This window comes from Lepidochelys olivacea (genome assembly GCF_965140295.1).
Source record: "Lepidochelys olivacea isolate rLepOli2 genome assembly, chromosome: 7".
NCBI classification, from domain to species: domain Eukaryota; kingdom Metazoa; phylum Chordata; order Testudines; family Cheloniidae; genus Lepidochelys; species Lepidochelys olivacea.
In genome coordinates, this window is record NC_140417.1 from 113,400,316 (window position 1) to 113,419,240 (window position 18,925).

At 42.6% G+C, this 18,925-nt stretch overlaps 1 protein-coding gene across 7 annotated transcripts in view; it reads right to left on the reverse strand.

Moving 5' to 3' along the window:
- The window catches only part of ATRNL1 (attractin like 1), a 1,099,511-nt gene extending 1,081,554 nt beyond the window's left edge, over positions 1-17,957 (reverse strand). For 3 of the 7 annotated variants that reach the window (XM_084633635.1, XM_084633636.1, XM_084633638.1), the window contains exons 1-2: positions 17,800-17,956; positions 16,561-16,975 (exon numbers count right to left, since the gene is read on the reverse strand). In XM_084633635.1, coding sequence (XP_084489761.1) covers positions 16,561-16,841 — 281 coding nt within the window. In that variant the 5' untranslated portion in view covers positions 16,842-16,975; positions 17,800-17,956. The other 4 variants (XM_084633632.1, XM_084633634.1, XM_084633633.1 and 1 more) reach the window with 4 other exon arrangements.
- Positions 17,958-18,925: the final 968 nt, after the last annotated feature.

An 18,925-nucleotide genomic window follows, 5' to 3' on the forward strand; every position in this document is an offset into this window, starting at 1 on the left:
CTGTCGGCAAATGCTGCCTTTTGCCGACAAAATTGTGTAGTGTAGACAAAGCATAAGGCAGAGACAGACTATGGCCAGGTCTACACTTACCAGTAGATCAGCATTGCTGCGATCCATGCAGCAGTGTCAATTTAACAGGTCTGGTGAAGACCCACAAAGCCGATAGAGTGCTCTCCCATCAACTCCAGTACTCCAGCTCCCTGAGAAGAGTAAGGTAAGTTGGCGGAGAAGCGTCTCCCATCAACCCAGCGGAGTGTAAGTTGGCCTAAGCTACGTTGACTTCAGTTGTTATTCACACAACTGAAGTCGCATAACTTAGGCTGTCTTATCGCAGTAGTGTAGACAACGCCTGTGACTTGCCTCGGGTCCAGAGGAAGCTTCTAGTAGACCAGGAATTCAACCCTAGTCTCCACACAGCAAGGGCAGCACTCAAATCAATGGATCATCCTTCCGGCCGCTCATCTTCATTTCAGTGTTATGCATTCTCAGTCTGGCAGCAGATACCTTAAGTCCTGATTTAGGAAGGCATTTAAGCTTGCACTTATGTCCCATTGACTTTACCAGCATTTAAGAATGTTTCGGAACAGCTGTTAAAATACAAGGTGTTGGGCCCAATTCCACCAACCGTTACTCACAACCAATAGTGTCTTATTCCATATAAATGTCAAAGTTCTATTCAAATTAAGAGTAGAAGAATTGAGCCTGTTTAATAATAATAGAAACTATCAGGAAACACATGAATCAATAAGAAAAGGAGTACTTGTGGCACCTTAGAGACTAACAAATGTATTAGTCTCTAAAGGTGCCACAAGTACTCCTTTTCTTTTTGCAAATACAAAAAAAACACGGCTGCTACTCTGAAACATGAAACAATGTATTTAATCTGCTCTGCTTGATTAAACCTCTCACAACTCCTACCACTCATAGAAAAGGAATACTTTCCTCATTATTCATCACTGTCCCTCTATCAATCTTCTCTACTCTCTGCCAACCATAGCCTGTTCGTAACAGAATCATTGAATTATTTAATCTGAATTTGACTAAGTTCCTAAGGGACAGGACATTGCCTTAATTGTCTACAATGATCCATGGTGCTATATAAATAAAGCAAATATGTTCAGGGAGTATCTGAAATAACATTTTGTCAAACATCTTTCCTGCATGTTGACATAGCATTCATCTTATCTGAATGTAAATTTTAGTGAGCCTGCTAGTACTCATCAGCTCCGTAACATCTGTGAGACTGCTGTGCGCGTTTTTCCATTTTCATTTACTTTCACCAGCACAGATTCCCCTGGGAAAAGGAGGACTGTTTTGAGGCAGATGCAGTATTGCTGCTAGCTACTGCTGTGAACTATCTGGTCACATTCCTCCTGCCAGCAGCTCACCAAACTGCTGTGAAGTGATCCAGACACTGAATTCCATGTGCACTGGTAAACTGGAACACTGTTTCCTCCCTTGCCCCTCTGGCACATTTCCTGAACACAAATGCTCAGCATATTGCCCCATTATGGAAATGGCACCCTCAAGCCCACCTTCCTTAGGCCCCCAGAACCCCAAAGATATTACAACACCACACCTTGTCTCAGAACTGCACCCAAAGGCTTCTGGTCCACCTCTTTAACAGGGTCATGTGGTAGGTGTCACATACAACGGACGAATTTTGCATAGAAGTTTGACACTATTTTTCTTAAGAGCACAAATACACAAATCTATATAAAAATAATAAAACTTACACACATTTTCCTGCCTCCATTTCCTCACCATTCCATTCCTTGGGGAGGGGTCAGAGTTCTTTGGGCCCATCCAGAGTCCTTTTGCTCCAGAGCACAGCTTGTGTTCTGAAACACCGAGCCTTCTCTTCCCCCACTTCTTTGACCTTGGCCAGTCTGTGCCCCTCTGCCCAAACTTCCTGTGTGGGTCTCTTTGTGGATCTTCCCTCAAGAGTCCTTTTATAACCATTTGCTTTGGTCACCAGTCTATTCTCAAAAGCAAGAGAAATTTTTCATTCTCTCAACCTCAGTCCCCTGAAGAGTGAAAGTGGAGAGAACTAGGGCTCATTTCCTTTTTGCTCTCCCCAGTAAGACCTGGGCAGGTGCCAAAAATCCTTTAATAATCAGCTGTTGTCACCAATCTGCACGGACATGACACAACCATGCCAGCTAATGGTGGACAATGATTTCCAATGACGCTGCTAGAAAATTATTCCCTAATAACATTTGTCTGAAGTTTCAGCTACACTTCATTGTTTTTTCTCCTAACAAAATTTTAAACTAATCCTTCACTAGCTATTCAGACCTTTAACAAAAATACTAAAGTTGATGTGTGAACAACCCACCTTTTGTGACCACATCTTGACATAACTCCAGTTTAAATCAATGTCTAATACTCTGATAAAGCACATTTTTCAACACAGATTTCCAATGCACTCATTAATCCTTCCTTTACACAACATTTCTGAAATTTTATTTTCGCCCCACTAGCACACACAAGTTTGTACAGTATTCCTTTCCCACCAAGCTTCACCAAACTATAGGCCAAAGTCTGTTCTTACTTCCACTGGTGTAAATATGGAGTAAGTAAATTACTCTGGATTTACAGATGTCACCAACATCAGCACCTGGCACAATGTTTTATATACACACACATTATATATATACACACACACACACACACACACGCTTGCAGTACATAACACGTGTACACTCCCATGTATTTAAATTTACCAATTATGTTCGGATTAGTTTTCTAGAGAGAGACATAATAGGATCTGTAAAAAAAAAGGCAGAGGGGCGGGATTTTTTGCTTATATGTAGTATAAAAGATTATTTGAAAAAGAAAAGCTGTTTCTGAAGATGACCCTAAAGGTCAAGACATCATTGCTTACTAAAATAAATGTTGTTCACTTTGGCTTGTACCAGAAACCCAAATCCCAAACTCTGCAGCTCAGTCCCATTTATATATATTCTAATATAATTGTGAAATGTTCTAATTTACATAAACACATTTTATTTTTAATCCTACTAGATCTTGGTCTCAAGGATTACCCTGTGGAACTCTTATTAGTGTGGTTTAACAGAAAAATTTCCATTCCGTTTTATTTAGTTATCTTTCAGTTTACTGAATGTTCCCTTCTTGGATTATTAGAAGGTAAATCTGGTCACCTGCTCTACCTTCTCTATACCTAAGCATTGCTGTGTGGATCTCTGTCACATCCCAGTTTACTCATCTGGGGTGAAATCCTGAGTCCATTGAGGTTAATGGGGTGTTTATCTGCAACTTCAGTTGGGCCAGAATTTCATTCCTCCTCTCTAGACTTAATAGTTTCAGTCTTTTCAAATTGCTTTTCATTTGGAAGTACCTCCAAAGCTCTACTTTGGGATCATGGTATAAAAACTGAATATCTTAAACTGTGCCTATAATGGGAAAAATCCAAACACTAAAAACCAACATACTGACATATGAGCAAGTTTTACTGCTCCTAACTTGAAGACTGTTGGAATCTGGGGTTCTGGGTCCATCTCCAATACTTAGAAGAGCTCCCACAATGTGTTACTGTGTATATCATCAAGTGTTCTAATTTACTACTTAAACAGTTTCAAGTACCACTGTAGTTTGACATATTTGGTGTCACACAAACAGTACATGAGGACATTTTAATACCACCAGAAACAGGGAGTCAAGGAAGCTCTTGTGGGACGAGGGGTGTAGAGGCAAGCAGTAAAGGATGTTGTGAACTTCACACACAAATACTTACAGTGATATATATCAAACTGCATTATCTACCCTATTTGAAATAGGGACATCAACTATGGTAATTGCTTCTAAAAATATAATCATGCCAAGATTTTTTTTTGCACTATGCAGGTAGTGAAAGCTAAGCTCACCAATACTTTACTGTACAGTAGGAACCACTACTGATTCCTAAATACGCACCCAGCTATTTGGGTTATCGTTACAAATGTTTCCCTATAGCCAGTGCATAAGATTTAGAAAGATGAAATTCCATATAGTGCTGATAAGGTATATTTTCCCGTCCATTACTTATTCAAAGTCTCATAAAGAATAAACATCCTGCATAAACATATTAGACATATACATCATTAATATCTACAGTGAAACTTAAAAGAAAAAAAAGTACGTCAACACAAATAATCACCAGCATTAGGCTAAAATGAGAGTAGCCATTTGAAAGTGACGGATTTAAAAGGCATCCTTTGTGACCTTCATAATATTTTGGTTACCTTTTTAAAAAGTTACAATATGCAACATGCTTTCTTAAATTACATGTAATTAATTTTTTCCAAAGATAAATACAATATGACCATTCACCAAATTAAATGAAAGCCAAATACTGAATACTGGGATAAATGATTGGCCAACTTAATAATCTTTCAAAAGTACTGTCAATCCTATAAAAAAAAAGTACATATCTATAGTGACCACAGCAACCAAATTTGTTTTGATACCATATGAAAAATTAGAGTTGGCACGGGGCGGGGGGGAGGAGGGAGGATGACGAAGGGGAAAGCCAACCATTTGTTTTCTACACCTTGTTTTACAACTGAGACTGCTAAGCAACAACACACAATTTTATAACTTTTTGAGGGCTGTTGAAAGAAATCATGTCTTTGGAAGGTCAAAGTTCCATATTTTTTAAAAGCCAGTAGAAAGCTTAGGGCCCTACATGCTAATGGATGGAATGCTTAACTCCCATAACTAGTCCAACTGAAATCATTGGGACTTTTCACTGTTGAAGCCAGGTTAGCTGGCAGCTTTGTAGCCTACTGGAGAGTTTTTAGATTCTTATAGGGTTCTTATTACCATAATATCTGAGCACCAAAGCTGACGGAACAAAGAAGTCTGGTGTAAGGAACTGTTTGGAAACAGTTTCCAAGTCTGGTTTTCCAATAACAGTTGCAAACATAATAGACGGTTTAAAAAAAAAAAAGAGAGAGAGAGAGTGTGTTGGTTGCATACATTTTGAAACAGGAAACATAAGCACTATAAGGGAAATACTGTTTTGTTACATGTTCTTTTTTTGAAAAAAGAATCTTAATGCAATGACACCAATACAATTAATATTTCAATATTGCTTAACTATTTATAAAATACTTCACAGCCCATCTCTAGTCGAGGTTTTTTACAACCTTATACCAAGAACAATATAGCTAATTATATTGTCACAGAGAAGCAGCAACATCCCAGATACTCTGATTTCTCCCTGAATATATTTAGAATCATAGAATATCACGATTGGAAGGGACCTCAGGAGGTCATCTAGTCCAACCCCCTGCTCAAAGAAGGACCAATCCCCAATTAAATCATCCCAGCCAGGGCTTTGTCAAGCCTGACCTTAAAAACTTCTAAGGAAGGAGATTCTACCACCTCCCTAGGTGACGCATTCCAGTGTTTCACCACCCTCCTAGTGAAAAAGTTTTTCCTAATATCCAACCTAAACCTCCCCCACTGCAACTTGAGACCATTACTCCTTGTCCTGTCCTCTTCTACCACTGACAATAGTCTAGAACCATCCTCTCTGGAACCACCTCTCAGGTAGTTGAAAGCAGCTATCAAATCCCCCCTCATTCTTCTCTTCTGCAGGCTAAACAATCCCAGCTCCCTCAGCCTCTCCTCATAACTCATGTGTTCCAGACCCCTAATCATTTTTGTTGCCCTTCGCTGGACTCTTTCCAATTTATCCACATCCTTCTTGTAGTGTGGGACCCAAAACTGGACACAGTACTCCAGATGAGGCCTCACCAATGTCGAATAGAGGGGGACGATCACGTCCCTCGATCTGCTCGCTATGCCCCTACTTATACATCCCAAAATGCCATTGGCCTTCTTGGCAACAAGGGCACACTGCTGACTCATATCCAGCTTCTCGTCCACTGTCACCCCTAGGTCTTTTTCCGCAGAACTGCTGGTCCCTGCACTTATCCTTATTGAACCTCATCAGATTTCTTTTGGCCCAATCCTCCAATTTGTCTAGGTCCTTCTGTATCCTATCCCTGCCCTCCAGCGTATCTACCACTCCTCCCAGTTTAGTATCATCCGCAAATTTGCTGAGTGTGCAATCCACACCATCCTCCAGATCATTTATGAAGATATTGAACAAAACCGGCCCCAGGACTGACCCCTGGGGCACTCCACTTGACACCGGCTGCCAACTAGACATGGAGCCATTGATCACTACCCATTGAGCCCGACAATCTAGCCAACTATCTACCCACCTTATAGTGCATTCATCCAGCCCATACTTCTTTAACTTGCTGACAAGAATACTGTGGGAGACCGTGTCAAAAGCTTTGCTAAAGTCAAGAAACAATAGATCCACATTTAGTTACCAATGGAGTTTCAGAATCAGAACAAAACAAACCATCCATCCAGCAATGTATAAGATCATATGTTTCAGAATAGGAGCCATCATATGTTGTACTTCTAGACCACTGGTCAAAAGATTTTGATTTTTTAAATAAAATAATGGTACATTACGTTTTCCAGTTAAAAGTAAATGTAGGAAATGTGAAGCTGGAATAAAACTACAATATTACTTCAGCCACACTACGCACTTTACAATGAACAGCAATGTATTCATCTACACATTGAACCATGTAAACCGAAATAGTAAATACAGTATTACACATGTACAACACAGCCTACTTAACGTTACTGTTGGGATCTTAAAAAAAATAGTAATAATAAATAATAATAATAATAATCACAAGTTAGACTACACAGAAGTTAGTCTGCCCATTTAAAAGTTGCAGAAAATAAAGAAAAGTATTCCCTTTACTGTACAAGGTTAACATTTTGTTATCCCAATCAGGATATGATTGTAAATGTAGTGGGAAATGGAAGTCCCCAGCACTACTGCTGCTACCATCTGGGATTAAATTTGTTCATATTTGTGTTTGCATTGTCTTCACATCATGAAAAGACAACTTTCTGCCAAAAAAAAATCATAGGCTTGAATCATACAAACACCTAAAAAGGGACCTAGGGAGAGGAAAACTCATTGAAGATCATCTTATGGAAACTCCCTTACATTGTACTATCAGGGAAGGAGGCAGCAATTACTCCCCTCACCCCCACAGAAAAAGATCATTGCCTATGCACTCCAAATTTGACAGATCAGTCCCCATGGGCATCAATTCCCAGAGTTCCAGACTCATTACCAGGACTCATTATCAGGGAGACTCTCTGACTATGAAAGCTCCCAGAGATGATGTGTGGAGGGAAGGAGAGGTGCTACGTGGCACATATTTTATAGTTTAGAACTTATTCATCATTTTTGCCTAGTTTCCATGAACCTGCTTAGTCTTTCCCAGTGTCCAACTCCTTCCGCGGCATGGGCCCCGGCCATGTGGAAATCCTTCTGTAAGGTCTATTATGGAAGAAATAGAGGGTACGTCTGCTGTTGGCACACTCTCTCTTCCACCTGGAAGACAGGAGATCTATGGCCAGAGAGTTTCCCTCACATGGATCTAAGTGGCGCACACAGTAGAATACAGCAATAATCACAAAGCCCCTAAAAATCGCAAGATTAGTGATTCTCTCCAGTACTCAAGATCTCCTGTTCCTGATGTTAAGGTAAGTTTTTCTGGAAGATCTTGGTCTTCAACAAGGTAAGAACTTCTTGCTTTATGCAAACAGTTCCAGTGACAACCTAGGAGCAACGGTCTTTCTTCCTGCTCAGAAACTGCACTGCCCCGTACCTGTCAGATAGGACAGAGAAGTGTGCAGTAATGTCACAAAAGCAGCACTAATCATAGCCAATACTACTGAGCATGCCTAGGGCAGTTGGAAAACTCATTTCCAAAAAGCATTTTCTTGTGTTTGTTTCGAACTTTTCAGACCAACTTAACATTTTTACATCCCCCAAACGTCTCTATATCAATACAAAGTGCTTGACCACAGCAAAGCCTAATCCCATGCTAATTTTTTAGTTTAAGCCTTCAGCAGTTTTTGCTGTAGTTGTGTTTTAGGGTATGTCATACACTGTGGAGATTATATTGGCTTGGCTATGCCAGCACAGCCCCTTACCGTAGATGCAGCATATACTGACAGAAGCAGTTGAAGAACAGCAGTTCTGCTGTTGAAGAAAGACCACCTTCCTGAATGACAGTAGCTATATTGACAGAAGTACTCTTCCATACACTGGGGTTACGCCAGCACACACCTGACCAAAGTAGCTACGCTGCTATGATTTTCAACGATACATCAAACCTTAAAAATTGGGAAAGTTGCTTTTACCAGATGAAGAGTATTTTTCTTCTTCTCTCACTAAGAAACAGCTGAAAGAATTTTGTTTAAACTTTCCTCACACACACAAATTCACGGGAACAGCATGCAACTGCCACAAGAACCTGACACACATAGCCAGATGTGTGCATGTTTACAACTTGCCAAAACACTTATTTATAAAGCAGCAGAACTCAGATAATATCAAATATAATCATTGTAATTGTAACTAACTTCTGGAGTCAATGGATACTGTCCACTATCACAGCACAGTGTTTTTGCAACCATGACTAGAACTGTGACCAGAGCTCAGAAATAAAGTTTCGTAATTTTCTATCAGTACTCCTGAGAGTCACTCTTGTTACAATATGCTTGGAATTTGCATGGTCAGAGAATGAGAAATGAAGGTAAAGGTGCTAAAAGTGAAGCTTCTAGTTCCTACTTCATTACACCATTGAAAAGAACCTGCAGGGGCAGGTGACAATCTCCAGACTTCAGGAACTACAAGAGGGTTCTGTATTACACAGCTGTTGAAAGCTTTAAACCAAAACACTGATTACATTCAAGCCACAAGGCAGCAAATTTCTAGTACCTGATAATAAAGTGGAACCTCTTATTTACGCTCCCCACAATAGGCATTAAACCAGAAAGTTAGACTTGTCTAAAACTGATGGAAAAGACAAGATGGTAACAGATTCAAGAAATTAATATAACCTAACATATGGGGGCTGTCCAGCACACAAAGTAACTTGCAAACTAATTAGCATATTAAAAAAACATGCATGAAACCTCAGAATACCAACTGCACAATTGGTAGACTTTAGAGAAGATAATATTTCTGTTCTGCTGGATCTGGGCATCAGCAATGAGCCCATATAACAAGACAGATGCTACTAGACTTCTGGGGAATGGGAAGGAGGAAGCAGAAGTTTTGCTGCCTTCTCCTCCACATCCCACCCACTCCCAACAACTTTTTCATCTCCACATATGGACTTCTGAAAAGTTGAATCTAATATTCACCCTTATGATAAATGAAGTGTGGAGGGGTAGCTCCCTTTGATGGACACCCAGCCAGCCAGTTAGCTGTAAAATCCCTCTTGGTAGCTGTTCTCAGCTTCCTTTACCTGTAAGGGGTTAAAAGTCCCCCAGGTAAAGAAAAGTGGGCACCCGACCAAAAGAGCCAATGGGAAGGTAAAACTTTTTAAAATTGGGAAAGAAACTTTCCCTTTCTCCGTTGTTCTCTCTGGGTTGCAGGGACACGGAGCAGCAACTCTGTAAGCAGCTTTAAGACAGGTATGATTATAGATTATCAATTCATACCTCAAACTTACATACCTGAGGCTTCAGATAAGTAAGTAAAATTAGGGAATGTCTTAGAAGATGCGATTAGGGTTATTTCTGTTTAGTTTTTAAGGCTTGTGAACTCCTCTGTGCTAATAACCCCAGATGCTTCTGTTTGCTTGTAACCTTTAAGCTAACCTCCAAGAAAGCTATTTTGGATGCTTAGTTTTTGGAATTGCTCTTTTAAAATCTAGCAAAAGCTTAAGTTCCAGAGGTATTTTCTTCCTTTTTGTTTTTAATAAAATTTACCTTTTTTAAGAACAGGATTGGATTTTTGGTGTCCTAAGAGGTTTGTGCATGTTGTTTGATTAGCTGGTAGCAACGCTAGTTTTCTTTCTCAGCTCTTCACTGGAGTGGGGGGTGAAAGGGTTTGAGGGTACCTCACAGGGAGGAATTCTCAAGTGCTCCTTCCGGAGTCCAAAGGGGTATTTGATGTTTGGGTGATAGCAGCATTTACCAAGCCAAGGTCAGAGAAAAGCTGTAACCTTGGAAGTTTAATACAAGCCTGGAGTGGCAAGTATTAATTTTTAAAATCCTTGCAGGCCCCCACCTTCTGTACTCAAAGTGAAAGAGTAGGGATTCAGCCTTGACAACCCTCACTAATTCTCAGGACATGGAGGGAGTCCACTGCAACCCAGTAAAAATATTAATATACATGAACTCAATGAAACTGGGAAATATAATTTAGTAAGTGTTTGTTGAGGAGTCTTGCTGCTCAAATTAGTACCGCATAGGGCTGTCAAGCAATTAAAAAAATTAATCGCGATTAACTGCACAATTAGTCGCTCTGTTAAATAATTACAGAATACCATTTAAATATTTGTGGATGTTTTCTACATTTTCAAATATATTGATTTCAATTACAACAGAATACAAAGTGTACAGCGCTCACTTTATATTTTTATTACAAATATTTGCACTGTAAAAAAACAGTATTTTTCAAATCACCTAATACAAGTACGGTAGTGCAATCTCTATCATTAAAATTGAACTTACAAATGTACAATTATGTACAAAAAATAACTGCACTCAAAAATAAAGCAATGTAAAATTTAGAGCCTACAAGTCCACTAAGTCCTACTTCTTGTTCAGCCAATTGCTCAAATAAGTTTGTTTATATTGGCAGGAGATAATGCTGTCCACTTCTTGTTTACAATGTCACCTGAAAATGAGAACAGGCAGTCGCATGGCACTGTTGTAGCCAGTGTCACAAGATATTTACATGCCAGATGCAATAAAGATTCATATGTCCCTTCATGCTTCGCCCACCATTCCAGAGGACATGCTTCCATGCTGATGACGGGTTCTGCTCAATAACAATCCAAAGCAGTGCAGATTGATGCATGTTTATTTTCATCATCATGAGTCAGATGCCACCAACAAAAGGTGGATTTTCTTTTTTGGTGGTTCGGGTTCTGTAGTTTCCGCATCAGACTGATGCTCTTTTAAGACTTCTGAAAACATACTCCACACCTTGTCCCTCTCAGATTTTGGAAAGCACTTCAGATTCTTAAACCTTGGGTCGAGTGCTGTAGGTATCTTTTGGAAACCTCACACTGGTACCTTTTTTGCATTTTGTCAGATCTGCAGTGAAAGTGTTCTTAAATTGAACATGTGCTGGGTTGTCATCCGAGATTGCCATAACACAAAATATATGGCAGAATGCAAGTAAAACAGAGCAGGAGACATACAATTCTCAATACAAAGCTAGAAGCACTTGATATGTTGGGACAGGCACTTGAAAGTCACACAAAGATTGAAGAAAAATTTAAGAAAAGAAAAATCAATCTCCCAGAATTTTAGTACAGATCTTGACTATCTATTCAACTGAAGTGTTAAAATTACCAGGGCTTTGGAGCAGAGCCCGCGGAGCATCTCCAGAGCAGTGGAGCTGCAGGTTTTTGCCTTGAGCTGGAGAGGAGCCGGAGCACAGTTCCAAAGCCCTGAAAATTACACTTAAATAGTCTCTCAGATCTCATCTTGTAGCAGACTAGCACCCATTACACCCCTCTTTGTTAGCAAGCGTTGATCCTCCTAAGAAAGCATTAAGTGGGTTCTGCTGACTCACTAGAGCAGGTGGTACATTACTCCTCATGGACACAGCTTTTACAAAGGATATCCAGAGTGTGAGTAGAGGAGTCCACAGATAAAAGCTATGGGATAGCAAAGCCGGCAGAAACTGTCCCAGTTAAATGTTATATCAGTGTGAATTTCAACATTAGTAAAACAAAACCCCCTGAAAGGTGGCAAGTTTGGTCTGAACTAGCACATGGACTGTGACAGACAGTAGACAGAGAATGGCTCTGTTACTGATTTAACAGCCAAAAGTCTGCTAGGTACTTTATAGACATGGAGGTATCTTCCCCCATGCTCCGTGGAATGTCCTTCCATATACTTCTATGGGCTAGGTCTATCCGATTTAAAAATCCAAACTTCGCCCTCTCATTCCAGTTTTTGCTGTAGGTCAGTTGTGTGTTCTGGGCAGAGTTTTCTTCATTCAGGAGAAAAGTACAGTGTTGATCTATGGAGAGGAAGCCAATAATATACTTTAACAAAGCTTTAGCTACTATTTTCACCTATTCACTTTTTCCCCTATCTATCTTTCATCCATCCCAAAGCAACATTTAGAGAGGAGTCTTACGCCGGTAACAGATTCCCTATAGGGGAAAAAACTAGGTTACCATGGAATCAGTCAATTAATTTTAACACCTGCTTACTAAGATTGATCAATCATCTTTGATGACTCTTTGCTAGGTTGCTATTCCTCAATTTAGAAAAAAAAATACATGAGAATTAATGGGCCCCAAGACTCCCTAGAGTCTTTCCCTTATGTTAATGCTTTCAATGTTTGCTAATTCAAGTCACTCATTCCCAGAGCTCAACTAATTATAGATCCTTTTCCAGGAAGGAAGGCTTTATTTTAAAGAAAGATCTCAGTTCTTTGTGTATTAAGCCTCACCTTAAAATCCCAAAGAATCCCAACACACTTTTCACCTCTACCAGTCAAGTTGAAATCAGTTAATAGTGCATTTTTAATCTTGTATTCACTCACACACACACTTCAAACACAGAATTCCACATTAAAACAATATAGGTATGTTCAAAGTCACGACAGAATTCTATATTCAATTAATGTTTTATATACCTCATATTTACATCTTGTACATTAATTTTAATTGCATGTACAATAGTTCAACATGCTTATCAATAACATCTCTTTTCTTGTTTGAAACATTCTCTACAATAATTTTTATTGATTGGAGCAACAAGTGTCAGTGGGGTCACAGAGAATCACCACCTACAAGTGTCACTGTGAAAAACCGAGCCATGGGCTGCACATGTCTACAGCAGACGGTTCTACTTCATAGACAAATGAGAATGGGATAGGCTAGTTCCAGTATAACAAGAAAGCCTCCCCATATTCTGCACAAGTCAGAAAGGCCTTCAAATCACATGGCTGCAAAGCAAAGTTTATGATATCGCTTTCCCACTTCTGCACCAATATTCCAGCTGCTATCTATTCAAGACATTTACAATACACTAATCACCACAGTGTTAAGCACCATGCTAAATTTCACAGCTCATAAGTCATTTGTGCTACCAAATAATGGCAGACTTTATTCAGCTTAGAGTAACGGCCAGATTGGGTAAGTCTTTATAGTGCTACATTACTACCACATAGGTTTTAACAGAGTACATTTTTCTTCTCAAAGTAAAGCTATATGGTGCCCAATCTCGATAACTTTTCCAGAACAGTACATCTTTAAAAGCCGTTCTCCCAAATAAGCAAAAAGCTTGTTCTGTAACAAAATCATAATGTTGGCATCAGACACACTTTTAATTATGCAAAAAGAAAAGGAGTACTTGTGGCACCTTAGAGACTAACCAATTTATTTGAGCATAAGCTTTCGTGAGCTACAGCTCACTTCATCGGATGTATTCAGTGGAAAATACAGTGTGGAGATTTATATACATAGAGAACATGAAACAATGGGTGTTACCATACAGACTGTAACGAAAGTGATCACTTAAGATGAGCTATTACCAGCAGGAGAGCGGGGTGGGGACACGGGGGGGAACGACCTTTTGTAGTGATAATCAAGGTGGGCCATTTTTCCAGCAGTTGACAAGAACATCTGAGGAACAGTGGGGTTGGTGGGGGGCTGTTAGTCAGCATCCTTCCCAGGGCAGTTGCTCCAGCGGCGGCAGCACCATCATCAGACTGAGCTGGTGCCGGAGCCACGCGCGGCAGGCAGATTCCTCCCACGAGGAGCTCGCGCTACGGGCCTGGCGGCGCGAGCGGCGGCTCCGGGCAGACCAAGGGAGGAGGAAGGGGGTGGGTAGGCATCGCACTGGCCAGGCGGTGCCGAGCGGCAATTACAATGAGCCCTGGAAAATGGCTGCTGGGAACCTGTCAGCTGGGACAGCGGCTGGCTGCTCCCCCCGTAGGGGGAATGGGGGGCAGATAACCGCTAAGTTAATTGCTTGAATAGAGACTGGGAGTGGATGGGTCATTATACAAAGTAAAATTATTTCCCCATGTTTATTCCGCCCCCCGCCCCCGTTCCTCAGACGTTCTTGTCAACTGCTGGAAATGGCCCACCTTGATTATCACTACAAAAAGGTCCCTGTCCCCCCTGCCCTCCTGCTGGTAATAGCTCATCTTAAGTGATCACTTTCGTTACAGTCTGTATGGTAACACCCATTGTTTCATGTTCTCTATGTATATAAATCTCCCCACTGTATTTTCCACTGCATGCATCTGATGAAGTGAGCTGTAGCTCACGAAAGTTTATGCTCAAATAAATTGGTTAGTCTCTAAGGTGCCACAAGGACTCCTTTTCTTTTTGCGAATACAGATTAACACGGTTGCTACTCTGAAACTTTTAATTATATGCACCCAAGAATAGAGTGGCTAATGACAAATGCATTCTGATTTTACCAAAACCCCTAAGAACCCAAGTCTTAAACATTGTGCATTTAGCTAAGGAAATGTTGACCTTTTAATATGCAACTAGACCTTCCTCTAGGTGGGGATGGATTCTTAGCATTCTACTGGAATTGAGCAGAGTGCCATGAGGCAAAATGTAACCGTCATGCTTCTTCCCATTAAGTTCACCTGACAACTGCAACTGATGTAAACAAACAACAAATGCTTTAATACTAAATAATCAAGAAAATCCCTCTAGGGGCTAATGCCTAAAGAGATTCTAGTGTCATCAGCTTTAGTAACCCATCAGAGAATATATTCATTAATTACAAGCTTTGGAATTTAATCAAAAGATTAAAGTTTGACCTAGCCCTTGTACTATTAGAATATGCTGTGACTGGCATCAAGCTCAGGATATAGATAATCCCTTTGAAGCAAGGCATTCCTGGCTCTAAAAGCATGTCTACTGCTGATCATCGTACCTAAAGAAGATCCACAGAGGCTTCCCCTCCTGTCATTCACAATCATCCTGACAATTAGCACATGGTTCCAGGGTTATTGGCCAGTTACAAAACCCCAAATCCTTCACACATGCTTAGCATATCAATTTTAAGTGTAGTCAGCATGCAGATGAAACAGCTTAATATCTCCACCTTTCATATTTGTCCTCCCTTTTCCCAATCAGTCAACAAATCACTAATGGAACAAACACAAGAACATCAAGTTCTCGGGCAAATTCTGCTCTTCCCAGAACAGGTACATTACTTTAGTTCACTTAAGGAACAGTTGCAAGACACGTTGGCTAGAGTGACTTGTTTGCCTGAAAAGTATGCTCCTTTCGCTCACCTGCACCCAGAATCAAATATTTTTTTAACATTCATAATTATTAAAGATAATATGGAAGCCATCTTGTTTAGCTTTCATTTGCCAAAAGAGAAAAACTTTTCCCAAATCTAAATAGGTTTTAAATAATTTAGTTGACAGTATTCTCTCTTTAATTCCCCTGGAAAATAATTTGTGATGTTGCCTCTGACAGATATCAAGCACATTGTTATTGTTAACTAGATATCATATGGTATTTTTCAGCTGTAGATCTCAAAGTGCTTCATAAGAAAGGGTGAGTATAATGTAGCCATATCTGATATGAAAAGAAAACAGAGAGGTTAAGTGATTTGTCTAAGGTCATGCCACAGATTAGTGGCAAACTGGCAGCAGAACATGGGTCACCTCACTCCCAGTCTAGTATCTTGTCCAGTGAGCTTATGCTAACTTCCTTTTAAGCCAGCTTGTGGAATGAGCAGAGTGACAGCATTAGACACTCAGTCTTCCATTGTATCCACAGAATAGATAAATCACAAAACATATCAGTGTATCCTTCCCCACACCGTCCAGTCAGCATGTATTAATCCACTTTCAGGAGAGAAAACATAGTTCAGTCTCTTTGACTCATTCAGCCCTGGCAGGGGGATTTCATAAATTAAGCATCACCACCTCAACACCACCTCCTCTTCCCAAAGAGCCATAATTAACCCATGTCATATTGTTCAATAATGAACAGAAAGCATGTGTATATGATGCTAGGTGTGTGTTAATTAATGCCTGTCTTGTTAGACCACTTGAAAGAAGGTTGGTGGGAGGAGGAGTGGAATGAGAGAAAGATTTTAGTCCCCTGAAGGAAAATCATTCAAATGTATTAACATTTTTGCCTTCAGTAGGGAAGCCCCTGGAGACACATGTCATTTTCATAAGGGTCCCAGAGAGGACAGCAGTATTAGACAGACTCTCTTTCCTTAACCTGTGTGTCATTTTAACATTAGCCTTAATAAAAATTTTAAATCTGTATTCATTAGTTCAACATCTGATCCATATTTGCGGGAGAGAGGGGGTGGACTTATGTGGTGGTCCTATTCCATCTCCAACTTCTGTAACCTTCTTCAGTCACACACCCACAAAATCATGCCAGGCTCAGCGAAACACAGCAGGCACCTGTGCAGGAAGGGGTGCGGGGGAGGGAAATGATCACACATTAAGCAGAGACTTACCTGAACCGGCCCTGGCAATGCTGGCACTGGTCTCCTACCCAGCCCTGGTCACAGAGGCAGGTGGAGTTGACGCACCGCCCGGAGAAGCAGGAGGTCCTCTCGCAGGGCTTGGACTGGGACACCTGGGCACAGAGCACCAGGTACAGGACGCCGTAGACGAGCAGCCAGCTGTTCATATCCAGCAGCGAAGCGGAGACGCAGGAGGACGAGGAACCAGGTCTCCAGACTCCGTGGGGCGCAGGGGAGCCTGCCACCCTCCGCCAGCCGCGCCCCAGGTCCATCTTCGCCGCCGGACGGGCGGCCCGGTACTGACCCCTCGTCCAGCGCCGCCTGCCGGGAAAGCAGCCACCCGACCCGCGCCAGACGGCGGCACGGAGGGAGGCTGCGGGCGGCCCGCAGCCGCTGGGAGACCGTCCTGGAGAGAATTAATCCTGTCAGGAGGAGCCAACCCCGCCAACGCCGCCGCCGCCCGTGAGGTAGAGCCCGGCCCTCGCAGCCCCGCTCCCTTCCTCCACCCGGGGGGGGGCGGCCGGCTCGTGACCGCGCGGTTCCGCCTCACTAGCTCCCCCCTCGCCGCTGATAACGGGACACCCCCCTGGGCAGCAGCAGCGGGGAGGCAGCGGCCGCCTCCTCTCCCCTCAGCTGGGGACTGAGCGCTCCCGAGCCCTCCGCCGCATCCCCGGCCCGGCGGCCCGGGAGCGGGGGGATCCAGCCGCAAGCGGAGGGGCGGGGAGCGGTTATCTGCCCCCCCCCCCCCCACCACACACACACACACACCCCGTTCCCCCTACACGGGGGGAGTAGCCGGCCGCTGTCCCGGCTGACAGTTTCCCAGCAGCCATTTTCCAGGGCTCATTGTACTCGGCGCCGCCTGGCCGGTGCGATGCCTACCCGCCCCCTTCCTCCTCCTCCTCCTCCTCCTCCCTTGGTCCGCCCGGAGCCGCCGCTCGCGCCGCCAGGCCCGTAGCGCGAGCTCCCCGCGGGAGGAATCTGCCCGCCGCGCGCGCAGCTGCGGCTCCGGCTCCGGCCCCGGCCCCGGCTGATGATGGTGCCGCCGCCGCTGGAGCAACTGCCCTGGGAAGGATGCGGACGAACAGCCCCGCCCTCCCCACACACACACACACACACACACACACACACAGCTGGAGCGTGGGGGTTATTTCACAGTAGCCCTCGGCCAGCTCCCTTGTCCCAAACACCTCTGCCCGCCCGCCCTGCCTCCCCATTAAATAAATAAACCTGTGCGGGCGGCTGCCGGTCAAGAGAAACCCCTCCCCTCCATGCTAAAGAAAGGGCTGAGATTGCAACGCTTTCTCCCAGCCACCCTGCTGCTGCAGCTGCTTCACATACGAGACAATCCAACTACCCCACCAGGAGAGCTGAGTATGTGCAGCCGCCGAGCCCCTTAAAGGCACAGCGCGTCGGCTGGGTTTGCACGGGGGCGGGACCACGCACGGGTTTGTCGTCTCGTTAAACAAGAAGTGAAGCGGGTCTTGCACACCTTCAGATGAGCACGGGGAGGAGGCTTTCACAAATATTTCCAACCGCTATGACACGCTGAAGGGAAAAACCACACCCTGTTTTCTTGTTTCGGAGTGCCCTGCCTTATTCAGGGGCTACTCTTCCTCTTTTATCGCTGGATAGGAAGGGGGAAAGCCATTCTTGTTTCTAACACCAGGGATTTAAAAAAAAAAAAAAAAAAAAAGGCGGTAACACGAAAGTAAGAGCAAAGTACAGTGACTTTCTCAGTATCAGTGTAATTTTACTGCATTCTTATTTTCCCACATTTTCTAGAATGCGTTCAAAACAAACACCCACCAACTGCAGAACTACCGTAATTTACCATGTTCCAGTCACCATCTCACCCGCACTCCGTCTACTATCCATCTCTCCAATAGTCCAAACTTATGAGCAGCTACAAACCGTAGCTTTTTATTGATTTTATTTAAAGCAACCCACCTTCTTTCCAGTCCTGCCCTGTATAATGTCCTACTCAAAGTTACACCATCTTGAAGCCTGGCTGAAGTGACTGGCTCACTACAAAAGCAATTTTCCCTCTCTTGGTATTGACACCTCCTCATTAATTATTGGGTGTGGACCACATACACCCTGACTAAATTGTCCTTCAACATTGGTTCGCCACTCATAAGGTAACTCCCTTCTTTTCATGTGCCAATATATTTTTATGCCTGTATCTGTAATTTTCACTCCATGCATCTGAAGAAGTGGTTTTTTACCCACAAAAGCTTGTGCCCAAATAAATGTTAGTCTTTAAGGTGCCACCAGACTCCTTGTTGTTTTTGTGGATACAGACTAAGACAGCTACCCCTCTGATCCTGAAGCCTAGGAAAGGCCATATTAATCA